The 27,746-nt window shown below is 54.2% G+C and overlaps 4 protein-coding genes across 9 annotated transcripts in view; 2 read left to right on the top strand and 2 right to left on the bottom strand.

Moving 5' to 3' along the window:
- Positions 1–2,712, bottom strand: part of LOC123364796 (elongation factor 1-delta-like) — a 34,735-nt gene extending 32,023 nt beyond the window's left edge. The window contains exon 1 of one of the 3 annotated variants that reach the window (XM_045007196.1): positions 2,643–2,712. Coding sequence is in view for 2 of the 3 variants with exons in the window: in XM_045007194.1 (XP_044863129.1) it covers positions 2,510–2,553 (44 nt within the window). In the remaining variant the exon portion in view is untranslated. Of the gene's footprint in view, positions 1–672; positions 703–2,509; positions 2,569–2,642 lie in introns of those variants that run through there. The other 2 variants (XM_045007194.1, XM_045007195.1) reach the window with 2 other exon arrangements.
- Positions 2,713–3,307: 595 nt separating this feature from the next.
- On the top strand, positions 3,308–9,516 carry LOC123365174 (tigger transposable element-derived protein 5-like). The gene has a single exon (XM_045007850.1). The coding sequence runs from the start codon at positions 3,642–3,644 to the stop codon at positions 5,466–5,468; it is 1,827 nt and encodes a 608-aa protein (XP_044863785.1). The 5' UTR covers positions 3,308–3,641; the 3' UTR covers positions 5,469–9,516.
- An 8,087-nt stretch (positions 9,517–17,603) lies between these two features.
- Positions 17,604–24,204, bottom strand: LOC123364928 (pyrroline-5-carboxylate reductase 3-like). Of its 2 annotated transcripts, none has more exons than XM_045007444.1 (6): positions 24,111–24,204; positions 23,350–23,414; positions 22,708–22,887; positions 21,113–21,325; positions 20,377–20,469; positions 17,604–18,908 (listed from the first exon to the last, which is right to left on the bottom strand). In XM_045007444.1, the coding sequence occupies exons 1-6, from the start codon at positions 24,193–24,195 to the stop codon at positions 18,726–18,728; spliced, it is 819 nt and encodes a 272-aa protein (XP_044863379.1). In that variant the 5' UTR covers positions 24,196–24,204; the 3' UTR covers positions 17,604–18,725. The 2 variants fall into 2 exon arrangements, with proteins under 2 accessions (XP_044863379.1, XP_044863380.1); XM_045007445.1 differs by lacking the exon at positions 24,111–24,204 and adding an exon at positions 23,734–23,941.
- Positions 23,806–27,746, top strand: part of LOC123364927 (protein brambleberry-like) — a 25,901-nt gene continuing 21,960 nt past the window's right edge. Inside the window, exons 1-2 of one of the 3 annotated variants that reach the window (XM_045007441.1) lie at positions 23,806–23,913; positions 27,094–27,363. In XM_045007441.1, the coding sequence (XP_044863376.1) occupies positions 23,821–23,913; positions 27,094–27,363 (363 nt within the window). In that variant the 5' untranslated portion in view covers positions 23,806–23,820. Of the gene's footprint in view, positions 23,914–24,315; positions 24,388–26,539; positions 26,560–27,093; positions 27,364–27,746 lie in introns of those variants that run through there. The other 2 variants (XM_045007442.1, XM_045007443.1) reach the window with 2 other exon arrangements.

Here is a 27,746-nt window from a genome sequence, read left to right as displayed (position 1 = left end):
GAATCTCAACCCAGAATCCCAATGGGTAGTGGAGACTGCGAGAAATGTGGGATAGCTACTCACAGTGCAACACTCCGGAAGTCGACGCTAGCCTGTGGACGCAGTCCGCCGACTTAATGCACTTAGAGCATTTTGTGTGGGGAGACACACAATCGACTGTATAAAAATGATTTCTAAAAAAATGACTTCTATAAATTCGACCTAATTTCGTAGTGTAGACATAATCCCTGTTGGCTTTGTCTAGGGGTATGTATAGAGTATTCTCACACTATCTCACATGTCACATCCATCCCCCAACAGAATCTACTGAAAGCTAATCCCAGCAACAGCAAGGAAAAATGTCAACTACAAGTGAAAACCCAGAGTGGAAAGAGAAATTTGGTAGTTAGTTCAATTATGTGCACATAAGCAAGAATCAGTTTAGTTAAGCATTTGATCTCACTAATGAAATTACCAATCCAGCTACCTGCAGTACTTTTTGTGGGGAGATTGCAGAGTGTTTCAGGACATAAATGAGCAAAAGGATTGCCAGTCAGCCAACAAAATGACAGTTGGGACCTCCCAACTATGATTCCTTGAAACCTTGACATCCGCCCCCAGGTGATTAGCAACCAATAATCAGCACCTAAAGTCACTCAGCTAATAGGTGCAGAAAAGCAAGTCTGGAGATACCTGTCACTGGGAAAGGCAGGCTCCATTTGCTCCTCCGGACAAGTGTGTAGTACTGCAGAAAATCAGTTGGAAAAGGATAAGAAATAAGTTAGTAAGAAAAAAATATATCAACTAGTATTGGAAAATTAACAGAATAGCAAGTGGGGGAGAGGAGAAAAGTATACCTGTAAAGGAAAGGAGCAAAGCCAGACAGAGGAAAAGAATATGTACCTGAAAAGAAAAGTAGAAGTGAGCAAGGAGGCACATAGGGTGCATAACCAGAGAAGGTAATAAGGAACATCTGGCCAAGCCAAGCAACTCAATGGTATTTCTCCCATCTGTAACAGGATAGACTTTTTAATCCAATCAATTCCAAAATTTCAGGGAATGTTCTAGGCATCAATGGGCAGAACCCTATTGATTTTGGTGCAAATCAGAAAGCCAGAAGGGAGTAGAGGGGACACACAACCCCCTGCATTTAGTTAGCAGAACCTGCAGTTTTAACCACATCTGTAATTGTCTATAGATGTACAAGCCGGTTGATAGCAGCCATTATTGGGGGGTGAGGGGGGCTGAATGCCAGGAATCCCTGAAAGAGGAGGAATTGGAGGATGAAACACAAGTTTATGCAAGGAATGGAAAATGTAAGGAGCCCCTTATGCGTGCAATGCACTCAGATTACAGATACAACAAACCATGCGAGACTCTAGGTAATAACTATGGTTATGACCAGAATAAATCAGGATTAAACAGAGATTATGGAGTCAGATTCTGTTGCTGTGTAGCAAAGTGCAAGAACAGCAGCATAATCCTGTGATGTTCAGGACAGCCTGAGCTGTTACAGAGCTAAAAGGAGGTTGGGGATGATCAGCAGCTTGCTGGATCAGGCCCTTTCTTAGGGAGTGCTCAAGGATACTCCATGACAGATGGGCATAGCATCAGGGAGCTAAAGTACCTAAATAAGAAGACCCATCAGATTTTGCCTGATTTTGGATTTTCAGTGGAAAGAGCCTGAAGCGCCAGCAGAAGTTACCAGACTGAGAGCTGCTGAAAAGTGAGTCAGCACCACAGAGTTCACACCCCCCTCATCTCTGGGCTGCTGGCACACAAGACAGAGCTCCCTGGTTGTGAGGGGAGCACCAGGCAAACAGGCTGATGCTCACAGAGAGGGTGCAGGGGGAAGGGAGGATTCTTTGGAGGACTCTCCTATAATCCTTCCTGGGACCACCTGCATCCACAACTGAGCTCCTCAGCCGTAAGGGAAGCACAAGCTCGTAGCGAGGGGGAAGGAATTTTGGGAGGCTCACCTACGATCCCCCCCAAGGACTCTGCTCACAGCAGTCCTAGGGGGTGGGGGAAGGATTCTTCGAGCGACAGAGTCCCTGCTGCCACTCGCTATCATCCCCCTCCCCCACAGCAGGGCTCCCTGGCTATGAGGGCAGCATATGAAAAGCAGGATGGTGGACACGGGCAGGCATCGGGGGAAGCAGCGAGACACAGAATCCCTGCCCCCACCACCAGAAGCACCTGGCCACAGCAGGGCTCCTCGCCTGTGAGAGAAGCGGCGGCTGCTCATGGGGTGGAAAGGATCCTTGGGGGGGCACAGAGGGATGCAGATGAAGCCCCCTCCCGCCATAGGCCACACCTCCAAGCCACCAGCCCCCACGGGGGAGGCCCCTGCCCCGCCCACCAGCACCCACGGGGGAGGTCCCTGATCCCCAAACCACGAGCACCCATGGGGGAGGTCCCTGCCCCGCCCCCCCCGGCCACCAGCACCCACGGGGGAGGCCCCTGCCCCCCGGCCACCAGCCCCCACGGGGGAGGCCCCTGCCCATGAGGGGAGCACGGGGCTGCTCACGGCGGGGAGGCTGGCGGGGAACCCGCCTCAGCCCGATGGCCCATCCCCCTCCCGCGCGGTGCCTCCCCCGGGCCCGGCCGTGACTCCAGGCCCCTCCACGCCCGCCCGGCCCCCGCGGGGGCTCCGTACTCACGCGGCGGGCGCGCGGCTCTACTCGGCCTCAGTCAGCAAAAAGGAAGCCGCGCTGGCCGCGCGGGGGATTGCGGGTCGCGGCGCCGACCAACCGTGGCTAGAGGGAGGGGGCGCCGGCTGGCGGCGGCGCTGTGGGGGCTACGCAGAGCGGGCGCGGGAGTGGAACAGTCCGGGTGGGGAGTGGGTCTTTGCTGTGAGGGGAATGGCCGGTTCTGTGGAAGTACATCCCCGGCCGCGGCGGGGAACGGAAAGGGCCGAGGGATTGGACACCCCCTGTTGGGACAATGGAACATTCCGGCGAGGGTGCCGGCTATAGGAATTACAGCCTGCCACAGGGGGAGGAGTCCAATGGGAGGGGGGAGGACAGGACGTTCCACTTCGGGGGGGGGGGGCGGAGCAGCGACGGCGCATGCGCCGCCGGCCCGCCCTATCGGCTCTCAGGGGCGAGAGAGGAGACAAAAGACCTTGGCTCCCCGCCCCCACCCCCGGTTATAACGCGCCCCCCCCCCGGGCTGGGCCCCTCTGTCTCCCCGGGACTGCGCAGGGCCGGGCGGGTTTATGGCTGCCAGCGGCCGCGGCCCCGGCGCCGGGCCCCGCCATGGATCCCGCCGGGGCGCGCGCTGAGCGGCCGCAGGCAGCCCCCCGCATGGCCTGCGGGCAGGGCGCGCTGCTGCCCCCGGCCCCCGGGGACCCCCCGGCGCTGGGCCTGCGGGAGCCGCCGAGGCGGAGACGCTCCCCGGACGGGACGGGCGCCAGGCGGCCCCGGGGGCGACCGGGCGGCAGCAGCAGCAGCAGCAGCAGGGCCTCGCCGGGGCTGGAGGAGCCGAGCCGCCGGGAGCCTCCGGTGGAGCCGGGCGGACGGAGCCCGCTGGAGCTGGAGGAGCCGGGCAGCAGGGAGCCGTCCCCGGTGTGCCTGGAGCTGGGCGAGCCCGGGGCGGCGGCGCGGTGCCGGCGGGGCGGGGGGCCCCCCGGGCGGGGCCCCGCGGGGCTGTCGGTGAAGATGGCTTTCCGCCGCGCCTACTCCATCAAGGACAAGCTGCAGGCCATCGAGCGGGTGAAGAAGGGCGAGCGGCAGGCCTCGGTGTGCCGGGACTTCGGGGTGCCCGGCGGCACGCTGCGCGGCTGGCTCAAGGACGAGCACAAGCTGCGCTGGTTCCTGGACCAGCTGGGCGGCGAGGTGGGCACCCAGCGCAAGAAGATGCGCCTGGCCAACGAGGAGGAGATCGACCGGGCCGTCTACACCTGGTTCCTCACCCTGCGGCAGCACGGCGTGCCGCTCTCCGGGCCCATCATCCAAGCCCAGGCCGAGGCCTTCGCCCGCCAGATCTACGGGCCCGAGTGCACCTTCAAAGCCAGCCATGGCTGGTTCTGGCGCTGGCAGAAACGGCACGGCATCTCCAGCCAGCGCATCTATGGCGAAGGCGGTGGAGGGGGGGACCCCGCCGCTCCAGGGACCCCGCCGCTCAAGGCTGAGCTGGAGCCCGGGGCCCCCTCTTCCACCTTTCCGGACCCTTCGCTGCTCCTGCCCCCGCCGCCTCCTCCTCCAGCCGCTGCGGCTCCTTCGGACGGGGGAGGCTACGGGGACGAGCAGATCTACAATGCCAATGTAACTGGACTCTACTGGAAGCTGCTGCCAGGCCAGGCTGGAGAGCTGCGGGCCCATTCCCCCCGCCTGCAGGCTCCCCCCCGTCGGAGGCTGGTGGTGAAGGAGCGCGTCACCGTGCTGCTGGCTGCCAACCTGACTGGCTCGCACAAGCTGAAACCGCTGGTGGTTGGGGGGCTCCCAGACCCACCCAGTCTCCGGCACCACAACCAGGACAAGTTCCCGGCCTGCTACCGCTACAGCCCCGAGGCCCGGCTCGGACCTGCCCTTCTCCGGGCCTGGTTCTTTGAAGACTTTGTGCCAGGAGTCAAGCGTTATCTGCGCCGCAGCTGCCTCCAGCAGAAGGCGGTGCTGCTTCTCAGCAGCCCCCCGCCGCCCTCCGGTGCTGGCCCAGAGGAGCCACCCCAACTGCAGACCCCAGATGGCTCCATCCGAGCCCTCTTCCTCTCCAAGGCTGCAGCAGGGGGCAGCTCAGCTGCAGGGGGAGGCCGTATCCCCGCCCCGCTGGAGCAAGGCGTGGTGTCCGCCTTCAAGCAGCTCTACAAGCGGGAGCTGCTGCGATTGGCCGTGTCCTGCGTGGCCAGTGGGGGAGGCGGCCCCACTGGGGGGCCCAGCCCAGCCGGCGGTGGGAGTGGCCCCCTGGACTTTGTGCGCTCTTTCCTGCTCAAGGACATGCTGTACCTCGCTGGCCTCTCCTGGGACCTCATCCCTGCTGGCTCCATCGAAAAGTGCTGGCTGCTCGGGCTGCGTGCTGCTTTTGAGCCCCAGCCTGGGGAAGAGGAACAGGGGGAACCACTGGGTGGGGATGGAGGTGGTGGGGACAGCAAGGTCTTCAGCGATCTCACCCATCTGGCTGCCCTGGCCTATAAACGCCTAGCACCCGAGGAGGTGGCCGACTGGCTGCACCTGGACGATGCGGCACCAGGCATGGAGGGGGAGGATGGGGAAGGGGATGGTGGAGATGAAGGACCTGGAGGCTGTGGCGGGGATGAGGATGAGGAGGCAGCAGGGGTGGATGCAGGCAGTGGGGGAGGCAGTGGAGTGGAAGAGGGAGGGGAGCCCCCAGTGCCCACGGCCCGGGAAGCCATCAGGGGCTTGGAGACAGCACTACGCTGGCTGGAGAGCCAGGACCCCCGGCAGGTGGGACCACTCAAGTTGGTGCAGCTCCGCTCCCTCATTAGTATGGCCCAGCGGCTGCACCAAGGGGGTAGCTCAGACTCATAGGGGGTGCGAAGGGGACTGGAGCTGGTCAGCCGCCTACTGCTGCACCTTTGGGGGTGTAGCCCCACCAGACTCCCATGGGATGGATGGGGACTAACCCCACTCTGCAATGGGACTGGCAATGGGGAATCCAACCCCCCCACCCATCATTGCTAGGGAGTGGGGTCTAATACCTCGTGGGGTTCAGATGTCCCTCCCCCTGGGGCTACCCCCCTGTCACTGAGGGGTACGCCTACTTCCTGGGGCTAATAAGGGGGGATAACCCACTGTAAAATGCCATCACTGAGGGCTATTCCTCACTCTAAATATCATTGGGAGGTGCTATTCCCTACTCATGGAACATAGGGGGATAATTCCGAGCAACATCACTGGAGGGCTAATCCTTACCCCTGACATCAGCAGATCCCCCAACCCATGGGGCAGAGGCAGGGGGACCAATCTCCGTATCCAGTGTCGCTGCAAGGAAGGGGCTTACCGCCATTTTCCTGGGATTGAGGGGAGACTAACCAACGTCCCTGAGAAGGGCTGAGGCGGGGGACTGGCCATCAGTGGGTCAGAGAAGGCACGCTGCCCCCTAGCTTGACTGAGAGGAGGGGATTCTCCCTCACAGGAGTGGGACTAATGAAGATGGCGGCAGTAAGAATCCTGCTGTGAGGGGAAGGGGGCCTGCATGGCTACACACGCCAAGAGAGGCTCTTCCTTCTCAAGTTGTAAAGAGGAAAACAAATGCTGGGCAAGGAATGAAGCTAAACGGATAGCTTGGCTGCAGTCTCCCACGCAAAGTTCTGTGGAGGTGAATCCAGGTGGCAGCAGCAGCCTCACTGTCCAGACCCAAATCATCAATGGACTGTAGCTGCTACCAGGATGTAAACTGGCAGCCACGTGCTTGGGTATCTTTTTGTAAGAACTAATGTTACACCCTGGCGAGGGCTGGTCATTCATACCCTTCCCATTTGCTAACTGGTTGCTTGTTAAGCTAGGGTGGGTTTAAAACTGGGGTGGGTTTTACATGCACTGGATTAGAACCGGTACGCTCTGGGCTGGGGGTACTCTTAATAAGCTACAGGCCACCCCGAGAGCTGGTGAGCTAATGTAACCTCCACGGTTACTTTCTGTGCACAAGGGATGCTATAGCTCTTAAACCATGGATACTTCAGTCTCTTTAAAAATTAAAATACCGTTTTTTGCAATCATAGCAAAATAGTTAAGCCTGGTGGCTAGGAAGAGAACGAAATTCCCTTCAGCGGTGGGACATTCTGCAGGCAGCAGATTCTTGGTTTTGCCTCTATAGAGGCTGTTATAGTGAGGCAGCTTGTTACATGTCCTGCAGCTGGAGTGAGGCAGGAATTGGAGGGGCCCACAACATTTATATTAAAAAATAGAGGCATGAGATTCTAATTGGAATCTTTTTTTTATTTTTTGGCCTGGTTTTAAAAAAAAATACTTTTAGTCTGGCTAGTTAGCAAAAATAAAAAAGTTAGTTGAACAGTCCTGCATTGTGGCAGGTGGGGATGGATACTTAGCCATCTTTTCCATCTCATAACATAACTATGAAGATCTAATCAATTTCTGTTCCACTGGGGGAGGGGGGGTTGGTAAATCGTCCCCTTAGCAGGATGTATAGTGAAGCAAAATAGATTTTAATGTGACTTGTCTTCAAATGATGTGGCAATTAAGCTTTTGATTTAACCCTTGAAATTGCATTAACTGTACATGATTCTCCTAAATTTGTTTCAATAGGCAAAGTCATCCAGTTACCTGTTTAAAAACAAAAACAAAAAAAACCACTGGCTGCTCTGAAAAATAATCTCTTGAATTGTAGTTCAACTCTTGCTTCTGAGCCCATGAACTAATACTGAGACTTGTTTACAAAATAAAATCTCATAGCTTGAGACCAAGAAGAGTGAATAAATTGATACCGTTGCCTTATAATCCTGGTTTTCTCCATTTGGATAATCAGCTCTGAACAGTGTCCTTTAAAACTGGAATTCCAGCTTCTGCTTTGGAGTAGCTTTATTAGGGACAGGTGAAGACTGCCTGCTAGCAAATGAAAGACAGTTAATTTAGGAAACAATAGAGAGACAAAAACTAGCACAAAACTGACAGCAGGGTTCATATTACAAGGAAACTGTCTTTTCAAAAATATAAAGGTAAATTCTACTACAGTAAAGTTAAACACTTAGATTACTGGAGCCATGTGCACTTTTAAAAAATATCTTTATTTTTGCTGTTCAATTTGCACTGTCTTCAGAGCCAGCATATGAAAATAGTTTAATCAATTTCAGTTTTCTCACTGTCACATACAAGCATATGGCAGTGTTTGAGTTGTGTACACCATGGGAAAGTTTTAAGTTACACAATTACACTGATTTACTTACTTTAATGATTTAAAAATCATTTCTACTACGTTTTGTAATTTTTTTTAACAAAACTTAAATTTTCACCTTAAGCTACCTATATCACTTGAAAATAGGTCAGCAATTTGTATAGTGCTGAAAGATATCCTTTAGTCAAACACTAGTCTGGCTCAATACAGAGGTCATGTGAAATTATATGGCCTCTCTTGTACTGGAGGTCAGACTAGGTGATCTAATAGTCCCTTTTTGGCCTAAAATGTCTGTGAATCTCTACGAAGATTTAAAATGTCACTCTGTTGATGATGCATGTGACAGAATAGACGCCAGCTATCATGAGCTGCTTTATATGTATATGGCTAAGAGGTGTAGGAATGTTTATCGGAAAAGTGATCTGTTAAAGGATGAGCCATTAACTACAAAAATCAGGATTAAACACGGCAAAAAAGTAAGTAGTACCTGGTTCAAAAAAATAATGTAATTGGAACAGATTTCCTTAAATCAGTAAGGATTTAACTTCAGTTTTTATAAACATTTTGCTAAAAGCTTGTTTTAAAAGTACTCCCCCTCAATCTGATGAGTGTCATAAAGAGAACCAGGAAAAGATTATTAGGAAAATACAATGAATGCTTGGGACTCAAATGGACTGTTTGAAGGAACAAAACCGATTTCCTTTGTTTCCACTACGGCAAATGGAAAGGCCCCACCCTAAAATTTTTTGTTGGTGGGAGCAAAGTGCAGCTCAGAGCTTGGCAAGATGGAATATTACATGCTGGGACATGTAGTCTCTGGGTTGAGCCTCTTAAAAATGACAGTGGCTGTAAAATGTTTTTTATGTAACTTAGGTTCATCCCTCAGCCTTCCAGCATGCTGCCAGCATTAGTCCCAGTTGGGCAAAGGTTGGATAGCACTGGGACATATCTGTTTGGAAACTAGGGGTGGCTAAAGCAGCAAGCTGAAAGGTGAAACAACCACCAGAGGAGCAGCGAAATCCACTGGAGGAGAAGATTCAAGAAGTTAGGAGTAATCAACAGTGCCATGGCTTTCAGAGGCTTGGGATGATGAGGATGGAGTAAGTGTTGTGATTTTGGTCTGGAAGAGAGCTCTGTCTCACTAGTGTGTAGAGGGTGGGAGCCAGATGGAAAGTCAAGGGTCAAATTGGAAGGTGATGTCAGATCTTATTAAAGAAATCTGGACGACCCCATGTGAGAGGGGCAGGAGAGAGTCAGAAGTAGCAAAATGAGCTGGGGCTACAGGTGTGATGGAGGAGAAATGAAAATGCTGGTAGAATTGAAGAGAGTAAATTTGTAGTGGAGGAAATCTGCAGTGTCGTGTGACTTACCCCAGAGATGATTAATACCACCTGAACAAGAGTGGAGACAATGGGTGTAGTGGTTTTTTTAGCTGCCATGTGGCTCAGATGAGACCTGAGAAGATGCTGTCCCTGCCCCAGAGATCCGACAATCTAATATTTGCTGACATGAATGAAGGTGACAAAGAGGTGATGAAGTAAGAGAGGTACAAGCTGTACCACCACACTGATAAGCCATGTGTGTATGTTCACAATTAGGGAGTACAGAAAAATTATTTGGAGCTCATTTTAGCATGTTGGTGAAGTCATGTAATTTCTAGATAGGCAACAATCAGGAAACTTTCTACTGTTTTTAAGAAACATAAATAAATACTGGTAAACTTCAGGCCCTGTATGTTTCATCTGGGAACCTACTTGTTTTGAAATGCTTGGTGGTGAGGCTTCGCTTTGAGTGGCCAGCTGTGCTTTGCAGTACTAGCTGCTGTAAAAGACTCTTCCCTGCAGCCCCGCTCCCACCCAACCCCCTGAAAAAAACACCCAGTATGGCCGACTGTAGCAATCTCATTCTGGCGTGTATCTTTTCTGCCATTCCTAACAGAGTCTGTCAGTTACTGCTTCCAATCCTGGACTTCAGGAATTAATAAAGCCATCAGTCAAGTGAAAGGTGTTTTTTCAAAAAATGTGTTATACTGAGGGAGAGCTGGTGAGCTGCACAGAAACAACACTTCATAAATCCATGATGACCCTCCTTGTCCTCTCTCTCACCCACTCATACACAAATATCCTGGCATATTTCAGTGTGTCACCTTTTGGGAATTGCTGCTTGGGTGTCTTCAGGCCTAAATGTCAGCTCTTCTGTGTTGATGCTTCCAAGGAGCTGCTGCCCCTGAAAGAGGGGTTAGGGTCTGTATCTCCCAGGTGCGCTTTTGTCTCCCAGCATGAAAAAAAATCCTTGTGTTGTGCATGGGGGGAGAGGGTGAGAAGAGAGGAAAAAGGGATGGTATTCTCCCCACGTTACTTCTATAATTCCAGAGTACTTGGTTGTTTCTGTTAGGATGATCAGCAGCAAAATAGTTTATTATACAGATTCAGTCACTGGAGGGGACAAGTGAATGTTCACACCTGGTTTTTTAATATCCTGTTGATGTGCCACATAATCTTGCAGCTGCATGCATCAATTTTTTTTAACTTGTGCTTCTCCACTCTTAAATGTGGTTGCCATCTCAACATTGGCACGATGAGTCATAGATTCCAAAGCCAGAAGGGACCATGGTGATCATCTCCTGACCTCCTGTACGTCACAGGCCAGGGAACTCCCCCAGAATAATTCCTAGAGCAGAGCTTTTAGAAAAACATCCATAGCGGTGCATTGTTGCGATCTCAGAGCTACTTTTTCAGTGCTGTGTTGGGTCCCAGTCAAAGTTATTGTTGCAGTAGTAAGGGCTGTGGTGTAACGCTGACATCTCAAAATTTTGCCACTGAGTGCTTTGGGTATTGGCAGTCTTTGGAGGAGTAACTTAGCGGCAAACAGATTTAGTTCTAATATGTTTGTTACCTACTGGGAGGTTCATCCAGTGTGACTAGGGGCTGCTGCCTCAGCCAGCTACTTGATGGTACAGAATAATTCTCAGAGGCTGAAATGCAAGGGTGGTGTGTTGTAATTCCAGTTATGAGAACCCTGGAGCTCTTGGTATGGGTCTATCATGAAGGTCTTTTGAAACACAGTTTAACTCCGTCCCCAAGAATAACCGCTCCCTTCCCCAGACATGGAATGGGAAGGCCTCTCTTTTATGTCCTGTATTTCACCCTGTGAAGCACCAAAGTTCAGAATTACACAGCTAGGAATATTCTGCCTAGGAAGTGACTGGATTGTCAGAATCCAGATGTAGTGATCTGGTGGAATGGGGAGTGGTCCTGTCTGGGACTGGGAGTCAGGACACCGGGTTTCTAATCCTATCACTGTGGCTGTGGTGGGAGCGGGGGAGGGAGAATATGGTAGAGTCCAGGGGATACTGGACTCTTGGGTTCTGCACCAAACTCTGGTAGGGAGTGTAGGCTAGTGGGGGGCAGGGGTCCGAACTGCGTTCGTGGCTTTAGGAGGCAGTGGTGTCCGATCTAATGAATAGAGCAAGGCAATGGCAGACAGCCAATCTCTCTGCTTCCCAGTAGGAAAACATGTCCGTGTTGTTTGCTGGGGAGACCCGGGAAGATGCACCTCATTTTCAGGGAAGTCTTGGGGGCGCAGCGGCCGTGTCAGCTCATTTCTGTGCGCTCCAGTACCTCCCAAACACTGCCCTAAGCTTGCTTCGAAACAGACATTGAACTGTTGTAGCTGGTTTGTACTGACAGTGGCCAAAGCCTTACGGCAAGATGCTATTGAGTGTAACACCTGCGTGTTGTACCAGTAACATGTAGCATGCAGAAAGAGCTTTTCATTGTCAAATTGTCTTACAAACGTTAACTAATGTAATCAGTGCAACTCTCAGAGAAGGAACGGTGCCTAACTGAGGTTTGTGAAATGCTCTGAGATCCTCTGTGAAGGGCCGGATTGGTTCAAAGCGGGTCCTCCCCTTGATGTGTGTACACAGTTCCCCGGGAGCAGAGGGTGCCCTTCCCATAGCAAAGCTTGGGGATAAGCGAATGCCCCTTGAGGGCTCTCTGATCCAAGCCCATTGCAATGGGAGGAGGCTGCCTGAGGTCGCTGTGCTTTGGATCAGGCCGGTAGCGATGGGCCGGGATGTTGATGATGACGTGCAGTGGCTGGTGTTCCCATGGAGTCTGTAGCCCTGGGAGGAATCTTGGCCCTCAGAGGGAGAACAGCAGCTGTGGGGGGGATAAATGGAGCATTCTGGTTCTGCCGCTGAGGATTAGGCTCTGCTCAGGGGAGATGGAAAAGGCCAGTGAGCTCAAGCCCATCCCCCTGGCAAGAGTTGGTCCCCAGGCAGAGCATATCCTATCCTTGATCTGGGTTGACTGTCATATACCAGAGGGCCTAGGGAGGTGCATTTCTCAGGTATCAGCTTCCTCCCTTTACTAGCACCGCACTGCCCCTCCCCCAACCCTCCCAGGCTGTATTTTCATGCTGACGGGCCACCACCTGCTCTCCTGTCAGTTGCAGCAGCTCACCCCTCTCTCCTTCCTGGTAGCGCTGGGGGGCGGCGTGTGTGCGTGCGCACAGGCATTGTCCCTTCCCTCTGGGGGCACAGCAAGAGGCTGGCAGGAGCAGTAGGGGTCAGGTGCTGCTGGATGGAGTGGCAGGGGGCCTGCTAGGTCAGCCGTGTGAGACTGGTTGATGGGGAGGGTGGGTCCATATGGTGGACTGGAGCATTAGGCAGGCTGGAGAGGATGTCGTAAGGGAAAGCTGAAAATCCATCTCAGCTGACCAGCTTCACCACCTCTGGTGAGTCAAGGCCACCCACGAGAAGAACCTATGGGCCATCTTTAGGGCTGGCCCGGCCCCTTTTCTCTCTTCCTACTCAGTGCAGTGCCGCTTTCACAGCCAGGGGACTTGCTGCACTGCCACAAACACAGATTTGGGAGGCACTGATGAGGAGCCCGCAAGCTTCAGCAAGTGACGGCCCTTCTCTGCCTCAGTTTCCCCATTGTAAAATGGGGATGACACTAAGCTACTTCCGCAAGGATCTGGGTGTGAGCAGGAAAATCAGCCGGGTAGAGTTTAGCCTTTCTGCACTGGAAACCAGATGATCATAATGGGCAGGAGCCCTCTTGATTCACAGATTCTAAGGGCCCAGTATGTCCATCAGGTCCAACCTCCTGCAGAGTGCAGGCCAGAACATTTCACCCAGCGATTGCTGAAGTCGAGGGAATGATTCTTTCCCTCCCACATCAGTGAGTGCTAGTGAGCCCAAAAAGTTGTGATTGAACTGCAGCATCTGTCTGCACACTTCTGTGTCATGTACAGCACCTTGCACAGCAGCAGCACTTCCCACCAGAATTCACAGTGAAGTTGGTCAGTTTCAGGCATTGATGCCGCCTTGGTTTCTCCTGTTCTCTGCCTGTGGCAGGCCTCAGATTAGGCTTCCCAGGACTGAAAGGCTTTAGTTAGACCTAAGTTATTGGGGTCAATATCGTGGGAATGACGTAAATATTTAATAGGGATCAGACGCGAGGGTCCCTTCTGGCCTTAAATGCTGCAAAAGAAAGATTTGTTAGTTTTAAAATCCCTTGGTTCAGTAAAAGGGGGCTGCTAGGAATGCAGAGGAGAACAGATCTATCCAAACCTGGGACCATTGTGTCACTCTGAATCAGCAAAGCGCTTCCCCTTAGCAAAAGGTGTTTATGGCGCTCACCAGAAAACAGAGCTGTTCCTCTCTGCAATACACTTGCTTGTGTAACCTTGCAAAGTCCTGTGTAGCACATGCCATAAACCAATTCATTAGGTCTGTGCCTTAAAAGGGAAATGTAAATCATCACAGCAGCTGACTGTCCCCTCCACAAACCTCAGGATTTTATGTGCTCAGGAGACAATTGTTTTTAGCCGGGTGAGTTTTCATTCAGCCCCAGGGTGGGATATAAATGTCAAACTCATTCTAACTGCTGGTGCTTCTGCAAGCCAAGAAGGGGAATATGCAATTATACCTATTTATAGCGTGTGAGCCCAAGGCTGCTGCCCAGTGTTTTATTATGAAATGAAAGACTTTCTATGCACACTTTGGGCAGACATTCCATTGACTGCCTCCCTCTTCTCCCTGCACCCTGGTGCTTTCCGATGCCTCTCACTGGAGGACATTCAGTCTAGTGCGGAACAAGAGAGGGCCTTGAAGCACCAGCTACCTCCCTGTGTCCGAGGATCTCCAGCGCAACGCTAATTAGAAAGGAATGCATTCCCCCTCTGCCCCAGCGGAGTCTGGCCTGCAAGCTGCTCTCCAGCCCCTAGTGCCATAGAATCCACTGTTACCATTTACTGCTGCTCTCCCTGCTTTCATCCCAGCACTCAGCAACCAGAGATCACTTCCTCCTTCGTTCAGAAGCCGTCTCATTATTTCCAGGGCAAAAAGGTTCCAGCTGAGACCAGGGCCCCATCCTGCTAGGAGAACTGATCAGTTTTGTTGGAAAATGCCAATTTTGCAGAGATGTAGTGGTCTGACGCATTTCCAATGAACCAACAAGCAGGGTTTTGGCAGGCAGCTGGCAGGTCTCCAACCCACTCATCTGGTGGACTGCAGGGCTTCCAGGGTCCGTGCCACCGAGCAGGAAAAGAGCCACCCCTAGGAGCTCCAGTTGGCACCAGGGCTCTCAGCGTTCTCGGCTACCCTTTCTGCAGCTCTGGACCCTTACTTTTCCCTAGAGTCAGGCTCAGCTGGCTGCTCGTTCATTCGGAAAAATACTGAACCAAAACAGTTGGATTTTGCCGCAAAATAAAAAAAATCCAGACTGTCCTTTTCCCTGGGATACGGCATGTTTTTGAGTTTCTGTTCCAAATTGGAACAAAAACTTGTTCGAGAGGCCGAAGAATTTCTGTGCAGAACAGAAATTCAGAGTTTTGACCCGTGAGGAACTGCACAGCCTCACAATGAGAAACAGTCCCTGCCCCGAAGAGCCCACAATCTAAACAGACAAGCCAGATGAAGGGTGGGGGGAAATGAGGCGCGTTCTCCCCCTTTGACAGGTGGGGACTGGAGCAGGAGATTTGCCCTGGATTACACAGGGAGGCTATGGCAGAGCGAAGGACTGAACCCAGATCTCTGAAGTCCCAGCCTAGCACTTCATGCACCATCCTTCCTCCTTTCCTCAAAGTGAGAGAGAGAGAGAGAGAGAGAGAGAGTGTGTGTGTCTGTGTCTGTCTTTAGACTTTAGTTTTAAAGACAAAAAATTAAGACCTTTCCCCAAGGGTCAAAGAAAATAATGCTGGAGCCCAGAACCTAGCAACCCCAGTGATTGAGTGCCTTACAACTAAGCTTGGCAGAATTCAAGCCTTCTGGGTTTTTTACAATTTCAATGGGTCATATCAATGTTTAGTTTTTTAAAGCATTTTTTCCCCTAATTTTTATCTATTTAAATTTTCACATTTGTGGGAAATCAGTGTGGGGGCAAGTTTCAGACAATAATTATTTAATGACCATAGATGTTAAGCTTCAAAAAGCAAGATCTGCTAACTGTTAAAACCCATTTTGTGAACATCACATGTTAAAATATACAAAGTAAATATCCTTAACTCGGAGACTAACAAATTTCTTTGAGCATAAGCTTTCGTGGGCTACAGCTCACTTCTTCGGATGCATAGAATGGAATATATAGTGAGGAGATATATACACACACACACACACACACAGAACATGAAATGGTGGGAGTTCATGTTCTCTGTATGTCTGTATATATCTCACTATATGTTCCATTCTATGCAGCCGATGAAGTGGGCTGTAGCCCACGAAAGCTTATGCTCAAATAAATTTGTTAGTCTCTAAGGTGCCACAAGTCCTCCTGTTCTTTTTGCGGCTACAGACTAACACGGCTGCTACTCTGAAACCTGTCCTTAACAGCCCATTCACCACTCACCCTTGCTTCTGAAGTGCAGCCAGCCAGCGCTGATCAATACTTTTCATTCATAAGATACAGGGGTGGGGGGTTGGCTTACACAGAAAATGACCTTTTCATAAAATAAATTTCAGCAGGAAATACGTTTTCAATTAGGTTTTTATTTGGGGGGGGGGGATCAGACAATATCCCCAAATGACCCCATTTTTCAATGAAAACCTGAACATATTTGTAGAAAAATGTAAACAAAGATGAAAACCTTACAATTCCTGACCAGCTCCAGGGGCAACCTGGAGGGGGATAGATCCTCATCCTGTCTGGCACTGTTCTTACTCTGGAGGAATCGCTCCTCCCATCCCCCCAAAAATCAGGCTCCCTGCAATTCCCCCTCTCAGTATCCCAATCCAAAGTGCACTAAAGCCAATGGAAAGATTCCTATTGACTTCAGTGGGCTTTGGATACTGCTCTATACAGCTTCCCTCTCTCCTCCTGAGCCAGTCCCTCCAGCCCCACAGCATCCGTGCTGCTCTTCTCTGCACCCTACCTCCTGCAGCCTTTATTTCTTTCCCTCACTCCGCTCATTATTTCAACCTGAAGCCAATTCAGGGTCCTGCACCAGAGCTGCCGGCACAGCCCTGAAGGGCTGCAAACGGGGGTGGAGCAGAGAGATGGCTGGCTGCGTGGCTGAGAATGAGCCAACAGAGTGGGAGGTGGCACAGGAGATGGGAATTGGCCTTGCAGGGACATCTGTTCAAGCCCCTAAATGGAGGGCCGGTCCATATCTGTGTCATCCTCCAAAGCCATATGAATATTGCATGATGCCACCTGCCAAGGTGCATTACGTAGCTGGAGTCCCAGGACCGTGAGCTTGGCTGACAGATCCCGGAGGGAGCAGTGGGGGAAAGCCGGGCAGGACATTTCAGAGCCATTTGGAGACGGGGCACACAGAGCACATCCTCCTCCCCTGGGCCATGCGTTGTGCCGGGGTCACAGCTGGCCCTGACCCCGAGGCACGCACCAAGGGGCTGGTAGTGCAGCCAGTCAGAGATTGCCGAGGCCAAGGCACTTTCTGCTTCTGTTTGCAGCTCACCACTCGGCTTAGAGCTGGCATTACCTGCCCACCCCACACCAGAGCAAACGGGGGTCACAGTTCAGGAAGGATCTTCGCTGCCCCGCTGTGGGTTCCCCTGCATGAATGTGAGAGGGGCTGTTAGCTCCTGGCTGGGACCAGCTCACCGGGCAGGGGTGGGCTGCCAGATGAGACAGAGAGGCTGAGCACTCAGGAGATCAGAGCTCTACGCTCTAATACCGAGCTGGCTTGTGTCACTCTGCTGTCCTGTGCCTCCGTTTCCCCAGCTGTAGAATAGGGACAATCGTGCTACCCAGCCTTTGAGAGCCACAGAGGGAAAAGCACTCCGTGCATCAGCTTGTGATGGCCAAAGTACGCGGGTGCGTTCACCGAGGGAGCAGGTAGGTAAGTATAGTTGGGAGTGGAGTCTTGTGCAGCCGGAACACGGCCCTACAGGTACCTCCGCATGCCATCGTTAACTCTTTCACTGCTGAGCATTTTATCACACAGCCAGACAACGTACTGTTGGTAGCTGGCGTGGCTGACAATAGGGCAGCGGAGCTGTTGGTCAGGGTTTGCTGGCATGGGGAGACAAACTCTGATGCCCCCGCCCACCGTACGATCACTGCTGCCCGAAGGAGGGAGGAGATAAATTCCCTTTCCCCCTTCTAGCTCCCCGACGACCCAGTTACCCACCTCCCTCCCTGGTTCTGTCAATACCAGGTTTCACCGAGCATTTGGCGGGGCTGTGGGGGCTCCCTGACTTCGATTTGACAGTGAGCCAGGGACACTGCATAGTGATGGATTTGGCCCTGCAGCAGAGTGGAGGAGCTTCTGCACATGGAGGATTTGTGCCAACCCCTTACTGAAAATGCTGCAGCAGGAGGAGGAGGGTTAACGTAACCTACAGCCATGGACCAGCTTCTTCTCCGCTTGCAACGCACAAGCCTGAGACCAGCCCTAACTTTGCTGACCGCTGCTTGCCCCCAGGCCAGGGGCCAGCTTGCATGCACTACAGCAGGTGGTGATGATGTCACCTTTAACCCTTTAGTTAGCAGAGGAGCCAAGAGATCAACACACCTTTGGAGGGCACAGTTCAGCTCTATTTCACCGCCCGCTGCGGGCACACATGGCTTCCTACGCCGCATGCCAGCTGGGGCTCTCCTGGGACTGCCGGTGCAGCTGCTAACAGGCAGCTGGAGCTTATGGTCTCTTCCAGGCCTCTGCTGGTACCTATTTCCTGCCCACCCAGCAGTGAAAACAGTCAGGAATACAGGGAACTCCCCCCTCACCCAGGCACTCAGAGGGAGCCGGGGCTGTTGGGACCTGGGGACTTGCTCCTCCCTGCTAAAGGGGGAGGGAAGCTGCAGGCTGCATTAAGGCTCCAGGAGCCACCATCCCCAGGAGAACATCCTATAAACCAGCACCTGCTCACACCACCCGCCACCAGCAGGTGAGACGCTGGCTGGACCGTCACCAGGCGGCAGAGGGGAAGGCTGCACTTTACTGGTCGGGACTGTTTCCCTGACAGCCGTGTGATCATTGCAGATGCAGACGGCCAGCCTGGTGCCAAGGCTGCCTTCGGAGGATGGGCACCGTCTCTAAACAAAGGAGAGCAGAAGAAGCCAGGAGTCTGGGCCAGCAGCTCCCACGTCCTGCTGTTGCCATCACTTATTAGGGACCCACCGTCCGGAGAGAGCAGCCAACGCGTACGGAATGGATACGAGCGTGAAGTCCCCACAGCCGAGGCAGGGCTGGGCCAAGGCAGGTCGGGGGACTGCCAGGAACACGAGGGGACCCTGCCTCACCTGTGGGGAAGCCATGCCCCGTGGGGAAGGACTGGGGCTAGAGGAGATCACTGGTGACCTGGAGCTGGGAATCCCTCAGGCAGGAAGAGAGGCACCTAGGGAGGGAAGAATGGGATCTACATCCGCTGGACAACCTGGGAAACTTCCTTCCATCACGGAACGGAGATTCGCATGTGGCTCAGACAGGCCAGGCGCCCCGGAACACCCCGCCCGGTTGGGCCCCTATCTCTCGCCCAGCTCGCGAGCCCGCGTGGTCGCAGCCTCCACGGCGTTCATGACGGTGGCCCGCAGCGCCCCCTTCTCCAGCTCGTGCAAGGCGTGGATGGTGGTGCCGCCAGGCGTGCAGACGTTGCTGCGCAGCTTGGCCGGGTGCTCCCCTGTCTCCAGGATCATCTTTGCTGCTCCCTGCAAGAGGAGGCGGGCTCAGATGAGAGCAGGGTGGGTGGGGGGCTGTGCCTTAGCATCCTGTAAGTGTCCCTGCTCTCTGATTTGGGGAGCTGGGGGAGGAGACCATGCTGCTCCTTCCCAGGAAGAGACATGACTTCCCCACTCTCCCATTAGCTCACTCTGTGGCCTTTGGGAACAGAACCCATGTCTCCAACCTGGGCACCTTGCTCTGATTGCTAGACCGCACTGCCTGCCATTGTTATACATGGTGTGAATGCCATTAACACAAGAGTTAAGGGGAACCAGCTCAAACTCTCGTCAGCTAACGTACCCCATTGTAAATTCATGACCTGCTTCCTCCAAGGGGTAGAAAACCTGCCTTACAAGGACAGACTCACAGAGCTTAATGAAGAGCAAGTTAAGGGGTGAGTTGATCACAGTCTATAAGTACCTACATGGGGAACAAATATTTGGTAATGGGCTCGTCAGTCCATCAGAGGAAAGTCTAACACCATCAAATGGCTGGAAGTTAAAGCCAGACAAATTCAGACTAGAAATAAGACATAATTTTTAAAAGTGAAGGTAATTGGCCGTTGGAACAATTTACCTCAAGGATCTTGGTGGATTCTCCATCACTGGCAATTTTAAAATGCAGATTGGCTGTTTTCTAACCGCTCTGCTCTAGGAATGATTTGGGGGCAGGTCTCTGGCCTGTGTTAAACACAAGGTCAGGCTAGATAATCACAGAGGTCCCTTCTGGCCTCGGAATCTATGATGGCTGCAAGAAATTGGCCAAATTGGTAATCCACAGATTAAGGGGCAGCTGGCCCCAGGTGCCCCCTTCCACAGTCCCTACCTCTAGCCTGTATCCTGCTCCCCCTCTGTTCACATGGTTTTGGTTTCGCTGACTGGAAGGACTTTGGGGCAGTTACTGACTCTTCCTAGGTTTGTCCGGTTCAGCTGCAGCCACCTCCTCCCTCTGGTGGCCGTACTAGGACAGCCAAAGAGGCTTTGCTTCTTCCAGTTCAGCCCCATCACGTCCTGGATGAGTCCCCAGGAATCTTTTGCACTGAGTGCAAGTGGTGGAACTCAGGATTCTTACGCAGCAAGGCCCCTACGAGTCCCAGAGGAGCCCGTACACACTCGGCTGATCACAGCTCAGCTCAAACAGCAGAGTCGTCAGAGAAGCTAAGGGGGTAGGAACCAAGGTGTGGTAAGAGAGCGACAGCTAAGGAGTTACTGGAAAGGCAGATGGAGCCGCAAGGCACAGGGGTGATACAGTAGTTTTCCCTAAGCCTGAGAGCTTTTCCTGGGCACTTGCTGTATGGGCAGTAGCAGAGGGTACTGCAGGCTGCACTGGGGAACCCAGGACTGGAATAGACGGGGGAACTGCAGGTCAGAAGAAAGGTGCATTGGGGGCTGATGGAGGGGGCAGGACTGCGTTAAGCGGGGGAATCTGAAGACTGAGAGCAAAGTCCAAACTTACCAGCAGCGTCTGGGCTGCAATTTTATTGGCCAAGGCACTGGGCATGCCCATCTTCACAGCACCTTCCGCCAGGGCTTCAGCAAACAAGTAAACCTGGCGCAGGGAAAGGCGGACATTCAGCGAACAGCTAGATCTCACGGCTGTTGCTTCTGGAGGACAGGACATGGAGGCATCCCAGGACAGGAGCCAGCAGAGCCTTCCAAAAGCTGCTGGCCACCATCCTGATCCTGGCAGGAATCAGATGCCCATGAAGCTAGAAGCAAGTTACAGGCCAGGGACTGAGGTCTCCAACTGGACTCCATTAGACCCCTGATTCCCAAGCCTCTATGGGCAACGGCAGCAGTTACTAGACTAAGAGCTCAGCTGTAGCAGCCCCGGATCCCTGTTTGCTGACTAACCCACCAGGGGCGCAGGCTGCCCCACTCTAAGATCACATGGTTTAGAGGCTGCCAAGGGTCTATCGTGGGCATGAGCGCACACAGCCCAGCAGGCGCTGGGCGGCACCAGGGATTCGTCATTCAGGGAGAGAGGGGAGCCCAGGGTGCCCATCGGAGAAGCCTCAAGTGTCAGGACTGATAACCCAGAGCAAGGCTTGGGAGTCACTGTATTCAGGTGCAGAAAGGCCAGGGTGGAGGGAAGAACCCTGCCCTGGCAGGGCTGGCAGATGATTAACCGGGAAATACCTGGGGCTGGAGGGCAGCATTAAGAGACGCTGGGCCAGCGCAAGGGCACTCACGTAGGCTACGCCGCTGCCACTCAGGCCCGTGTGGATATCGATGTAGGACTCAGGCGTTTCTTCACACAGCCCGCAGGCGGACAGCAGGCTCTTCAGCAGGGCGGCCTCCTGCTCCCCAGCACAGCTCCCCCGGGCAAACACCACTGCCCCCTCCTGCACCACGCAGGGCAGGTTGGGCATGACCCGCAGCACCTTGGTCCCAGCAGGGAGAAGCTGCAGGGAGAGATGGCCGTGAGGCTAAACCAGGAGAACACTGCTGCTGGTGGGGACGGGGCTGGGAGACAGCCCAGCGGTCTCCACGCAGGGCGTAGTACGTGCCTTTGGTCACAGAGGACGTGGCAGGCTTAACCCAGCCCTTGCAGTGTGTCCACATGGCAAACCCACCAGGCAGCTCAGGAGCGCAGCATGGTTGCCAGGGGAAGCCGGGGCTGAGATAGCCGAGGGGCAGAAGGTTAGGATTGAGGGGCATCGGCAAAGCTGTGTGTGCGTGCGTGTGGGTGTGTGGGGTCGTCCAGGACTGGGATAACAGGGGGCTGCAGGTCAGGATAAACGGGCACAGGGCATAATACTCAATCCGTGACAATCATTTTACAAAGTACAGGGAGGAGTGGAGGTGGGTGGGGAAAAACCATTGACAGCAACTTAGGAAGGAGGGTTTGCGGAGCCTAGCCAGGGGTGGTGTGTGTGTGTGTGTCAGCTCAGCGCCCCCTGCTGGATTCAGTCTCTTCAGATGTGTACAGAGAGGCAACACTCCAGAAGCAGGACTAAACAGAGAGCAGCTGACGGATGACAAGTAACACAAAGCCACCAGGGATTATGCTGCAGGCCCATGTACGCCTGTGCTAAGCTCCAGGGCTTTGGCTCCTCTGCTGAGACTGGCACAAACTGACCTGCTTGCTGGCAACCAGGACATGGCAACCTGGCAGGGCTGGATTAAGGCATAGGCATGACAGGCCCATGCCCTGGGCCCCAGCTCCTGGAATCACGGGATTACAGCACATTTTCAGCTTTCACTTAAAAAAATAAAAGTCTCTAGCTCTCTTGACTCATTACCTGGGCATAACAGGTACAGGGACGGCTGCCTGAGTCTGCAGAGAACCTGGGACAATAGCTCTGAGAGGCGTGAACGGCCTCATACACCTCAATGGACTGGATTACACCTGGAAGTAGCAAGCACCGCCCTTCCCAGAACAATACTCCATGCGTGGCAGAAGGGGAAGAGTACAGCAGGCCTGGCGTTCCACCCCAGCAGGCCAGGTGTGAGTACTGGGACACCCCTTGCTACCCCCTGCCTCTCTGGGATGGAGAGGGTAGCTATCCTTAAGGGATGGATGTCCCCTGTAGGGGGGCATATCTATGGCACATGGCGGGGAGCCTTGATCTGGCCCTGGCTGTATTCACACCGGCCTCACTGGAGAGCTGCATGGATTTGGAGTGCTCTTTACCTACAGGCATTCTTCCTCTTATCCAGGCCATTGTATAAAAGCAAATATAAACCCTTCACAGGCGTGTGCATGCCCCAGACACTCACCCAGCCAGCTGCCCCACAGTTTCATGGGGGGTGGGAGGGCCAAGAGGGACCATCAGACACTCACCTGTTGCAGGGTCTGCAGAGTGACTCCAGCAGCCACCGATACGATAATGTGGTCCCGGGTAACGGCAGGAGCAATCTGCTGCAGGACTCCAGGAAGCAGGTGAGGCTTGGTGGCTAGGAAGACCAGAGTACAGCGCTGCAGCACCTCGCTGTTGCAGTGTGTCGTCCTGCAGCCCAAATCCTGCCACCCAAGGAGATGGGACACGGTTAAAGGCTTGGAGAGGAAAGGCCAGCAGAGCAGGACAGGCTGGAATTCACCAGTACAACAGCAGCACTCAGCACCCGCCTGCTCTTAACACGCTTTGTGAGGTTAAAACTCAGCCCTGTGAGGTGGGGAAGGGCCATCTGAGGATCATTCCATCCGCTACTGGCATGCACTTTAAACTGCAAGGCTGGGGTACTGGGCTGAGTATTGACCCAAAGGGAAGCCCCCCCCCAGCTAATTCACCAGCACCATTTCCCAGGGCACCCGGGTGTTCCTCACAGGAATTTAATAGCTTGCAGGATCTGATGGGATAACAACAAAGCGGCATCAAGCACCGCTACTGCGTTTGCCTCCTGTTTCCAGACATCAAGACACTATTAGCTCTTCCAGTCCCATGGAAGAGATTCAACCTTTCCCACGCAGCCAGCCCTCGCTCACCTGGAAGGCACCCAAGTTCCTGTCCGACGGCGCGCTGGCCAAGATGTTAGCAGCTTTGACTTTTCCTTAAAACACAGAGCAGAGGGAATCAGCTGCTGTTAAGATGCATGGAGACAATCCCGCGTTGCCTCCAACACAGACAAGAGCCCAAGACAAACACAGTTGAACCTAGGAACCGTCACCCAGCCCGGGCGGCGGCAAGAACCCAGCCCAAGGGTTCCCCCCTCACCAGCAAGCGTGAGATTCCCAAGGGCTGTGAAATGCTAAGAGGCGGGAGAAGAGGCTAATCGCTGCTGGGGGAGTTTGCCAAGCGTGGGCAAACAGGGGCCGTGTGCGATGCCAGGTGATTGCAGGGAACTGATGAGGGCAATGGTGTCAGCAGCCCTGGGACGGCTGCAAGCATCCTGGCAACAACCAGGCAGCCCCATGCGGACTTCACTCCCTAGGAATCGGACCCCAGGGCCATGGATAATGGACCTGAGCAGAGAGGCCCCTCGCAGGGGTGCGGACGCTGGGCAGGGCAGCTCCTTATCCCGGAATCCTTCGCACAGGAAGGAGACGCAGGTGCTGCTGGGAGGAGGGGGTGCAGCAGGGGCCCGCCGAGGGACGTAGCCGCGGCTGCGGAACTCCAGCGCTGGGCACGGCAGCGCCTCACACGGGGCGGTTGTACCGGGACCCAGTGCTGAAATGCAGCCACCTCTGGGGCGCGGCCCGCGGTCCTACAGGGACCCCGCACGGAGCGGCGGGGGGAGGGGCCCCACCTGCGCGCACCACGCCCTGCGCCACCCCGTGGGCCATGCGCCCGGCGCCCACGAACCCGACCCGCAGCTCCCCGCGCGCCTCCATCCCGGGCCGCCGCCGCCCCCACGTCACGTCACGCGGCCCGCCCGCGCTCAGACGCGTGGGGCGGGGCTCCGTACTCGCGCCCGGCACCGCCCCCCGCCTCGCGATTGGCCGCGCCGGGTGTGACGTCATCGGGCGCCGCTTTCATATGGGTCCCGGGGAGCGTGAAGCTGCTTCCCTAGGGGGCGGTGTCAGGTGAGTGCCGCGGCTGGGCCACGTGGGGTCCCCGGGGGGGCGGGGCCCCCGCTCTCCTCCCACGTTGGCTGCACATGCTAACGGGGGGGGGGCCCGCCCCCGTCTCTCCCCAGCCCAGTCCCTCCCCCTGGCTGGTTAGTAGCTTTGCACCCCCCGGCTCCTTCTCCCCCCCCCGGCTCTCCCCGCAGGGCGGTGTCCTGCTCCCCATCCCGGGGGGGGGGGCTGGAAAGGGGGGGCAGACCCCCCCCCCCAGCATGGAGTCTTTACATCAGGCTGGGGCATCTCGGTATTTAAGCGCTAGCTCCACCCCCAGCTGTGGGCTGGGGGCTGAAATGCTGCCGTGGGCCCCTCCGGCCCCTGCTAGGCGGGAGGCCAGTCTGAATGATGGTAACGGGCCCTTCAGTGTCTCACCCACCCCTGCTCCCAGTCACTCATTAGCGCCCAGAGAGCCCTGCTCCAATCCCCTGGCCCTGCTGCCGTCTGCCTCGAATGCGCCCGCTCTGCGCTGAGTGCCCTGGGCCTGCAGGGACGGGCTCAGGCTGTGAACGGACAGCCAGGGCTGTGGCCTGGAGTGGCTGGCGTCACGGTTTCTGAATCAAATGATCAGCTTTATTCCACTACTGGTCTTTTCTTAAAAGTTCTGTAACATCGCTGTTCAAAGACACCACATCTAGTGGCTAAAGCTGGGGACTTGGAGTCGCCGGGAGTGCGACCGGTACCGCGATACTGAGCGGTACCGGGACTGCAACCGGTGCCGAGACGGGGAGCGGTACCGAGACGTTGATCGGTGCCGGGATCGGGATCGGCGTGACGGCGACCGTTTCCTGGATCGGGACCGGGTCCGAGACTTGGAGCGCCGTCCATCCCGTCTGTCGGGGGCCGCATCATTGCCGGCTTGCCCACCGACTGAACAGCCCGCACCGGCGTTCTGAGCCTGAGTGGCCTCTGTTTCCCTCTCTGGGAAATGTGGCTAGTACTTCAGTCATCTTAGGTTGGTTGCGAGGACAAATCCACTGATCTTGGATGTGCTTTGAGATTCTTAGACAGCAGAACCCTTTGAGCTACAATGTACAACCCGCCAACATGGTAAATTCTAACATGAAAGGATGTGAAACCAACAGAGATTGGAGTTAGAAAATAATTAGCTACTTCAACAGGCACATTAATTTCATCTGTCAGAAGGGTAGCCGTGTTAGTCTGGATCTGTAAAAGCAGCAAAGAGTCCTGTGGCACCTTATAGACAAACAGACGCATTGGAGCATGAGCCTTCGTGGGTGAATACCCACTTCGTTGGATGCATGTCATGTATTCACCCATGAAAGCTCATGCTTCAATACGTCTGTTAGTCTATAAGGTGCCACAGGACTCTTTGCTGCTAATATCTGGTTTCACCTGCATATTGATATGTCTGATCCTTTCCTAACATGCCTTTCTGTAGATGTCACAACTTGGTACCGCGGGCTTTGTTCCTTACTCAGGGGTGGAGGGCCTCTCTGATACGATTGCCTTGGCTGGTTTCATCTTGGCCAAAGTCTCTTGTTGTATGGGACCGATGTTTAAGTGCACGGAGCTGCCTCCGGAAGTGTGCTGTTCTTGGACAAAAAGGATTTGAAGGTTAAACGTTAAGGGAATTATGTGAGGCACAGAGTCTACCAAGAAGGAGCAGTTTTCTCTTTAAAAGTATATCTTGGATAGGGAAGAGCTGGGAGCCGAATTCCATCTCCATTGCTCCTGGGTGGCTTTAGCATCCTTCATGTTATCTTGTTACAATCCGGTCTGTAAAATAACAGCTCCAATAACATGTACGCAGCAGCACCATCGTCGCTAGCTACCCATGGCTCCTACCCTGGCAGCCTGGCTCATTTTGCTTCAAACCAGCTGTAGGAAAATCTGGAGACTGTACCCGAATGTTACCTCTCTGAGGGCCACATTGCCAGCAGCATCTAGGAGCATAAAGTTCTGTATAATGGAGAGACCGGGACAGGTGCATGCAGTTGTGTGGCCTGTGGAGACTCTAGATCCCAGCATATATCAACATGGGACTTTTGCATGCTGGGGCCATTAGCTTCCATGATCCCCAGACCCTCTGTTAGTTCTAGCTATCTGACCATTAATCTTCCTCTCCCAGATGCCCCCTCTAGAACATACACAGGAGGAAATCGGGGAGGAACCGTAAGCCCCTGGGCAACTCCCAACATCACTGTTGTTTATTTCTTTGTATTGTTGTAGCACCTAGGAACCCCAGACATGGCATTGTGCTAGGGGCTGCACAAACACAGACATGTCCCTGCCCCCAGAGAGCTTCCGATCTAAACATGAGACGAGATCACAGACGGGTACAGACAGGGGAATATAAGGCAACAGCGAGACAGTGCGGTTGGCGTGGCAGGCCATGGCCTCGGCACACCAGTGGCATAGCGGTTGTCCACGTAACATCAGGCCTGTGCCATTCGCTCCCCTCTTCTGGAGCTTGTGGAAGGTGTTTGGGCCAGTCCCACGCCGGCTCCTGGATGGGCCCCACTCTGCAGCTCGCTACCGTGCCATTTACCATTGCTCTGTCCTGAGCCTGCTAACCGAGTCAGGCTGAGCTTTCTGAGATCAGGGAGTCGTGAGGGATGTAGGGGGCTGGGATGTGGAGCTGCTGCTCAACGGCTGGGGCTCCCCAGACTCCTCTCAGTTCAAACTCTCTCTGTTCTCTCCCTGCAGGATCACCTTCCATGCCGCAAGATGCTGCGCCTGGACCGCCGGGCTCTCTTCCTTCCTACCCTCCTCTCCCTCCTTTTCGCTCCCTCTTCTGGATTTTTTGGCTGGCTGAGGCAGGGAGCAGCTCCAGAAAGAGACCCCATCCCCCCGACACCAGCGCCGGACTCAAGGAGTCTCCCTAATGCTCCCTTTGAGATGACGACGGGAGATGAGCGATTCCTGGCTGAGGCCAGGCACCTGGATCTGTCTCCACTGGACTCTTGTCACCACAAGGTGTCCCTTATCTCTTTGTTGCAGGAGGTCACTAAATGGGCTGGGAGGAGGGAATGGTCCGTGCCCCAAAGTACTTGCCATCCAAGGTCCAGCTCCCGCAAGCACTTCTGCGTGTGCTTCCCTGTGAGCAGGAGCCGTGCATTGCACTCAGTGGGATTGCTCCCTGTGCGTAGCTGTTTCATGTTTGCATGATCAGGCCCTAAACAGAGCAGCTGTGAAAGGGAGTTGGGGAGGGAGACGACAACGGTGCTCAGGCTGATGGTGCCACTGTTCCATGTGGCCACCAATTGCACTGGTGTCCGTAGGAGCTCTCCTCAGCTGCCTGGCCCCTCGTTAGCTGGCTCGTTTCCTGTAAAGGGGGTCTTGTGGGGGGCCCTCGAAGG

This window comes from Mauremys mutica, chromosome 2 (genome assembly GCF_020497125.1).
Source record: "Mauremys mutica isolate MM-2020 ecotype Southern chromosome 2, ASM2049712v1, whole genome shotgun sequence".
Classification (NCBI taxonomy): domain Eukaryota; kingdom Metazoa; phylum Chordata; order Testudines; family Geoemydidae; genus Mauremys; species Mauremys mutica.
Note: the sequence above shows the minus strand (reverse complement) of the source record. Positions and strands in the feature narration are given on the sequence as shown.

What these genes read in the sequence shown, in the direction of transcription:
- LOC123365174 (XM_045007850.1), top strand. Translation starts at nt 3,642, where the DNA reads ATGGCTTTCCGCCGCGCCTACTCCATCAAGGACAAGCTGCAGGCCATC.
- LOC123364928 (XM_045007444.1), bottom strand. Translation starts at nt 24,195, where the DNA reads ATGGAGGCGCGCGGGGAGCTGCGGGTCGGGTTCGTGGGCGCCGGGCGC. An exon ending in GCAGGGCGTGGTGCGCGCAG is followed by an intron (nt 23,415 to 24,110) that starts GTGGGGCCCCTC and finishes CTGTGTTTTAAG; the next exon opens with GAAAAGTCAAAGCTGCTAAC. An exon ending in TTGCAGCCCAGACGCTGCTG is followed by an intron (nt 18,909 to 20,376) that starts GTAAGTTTGGAC and finishes CTCCTCTTGCAG; the next exon opens with GGAGCAGCAAAGATGATCCT.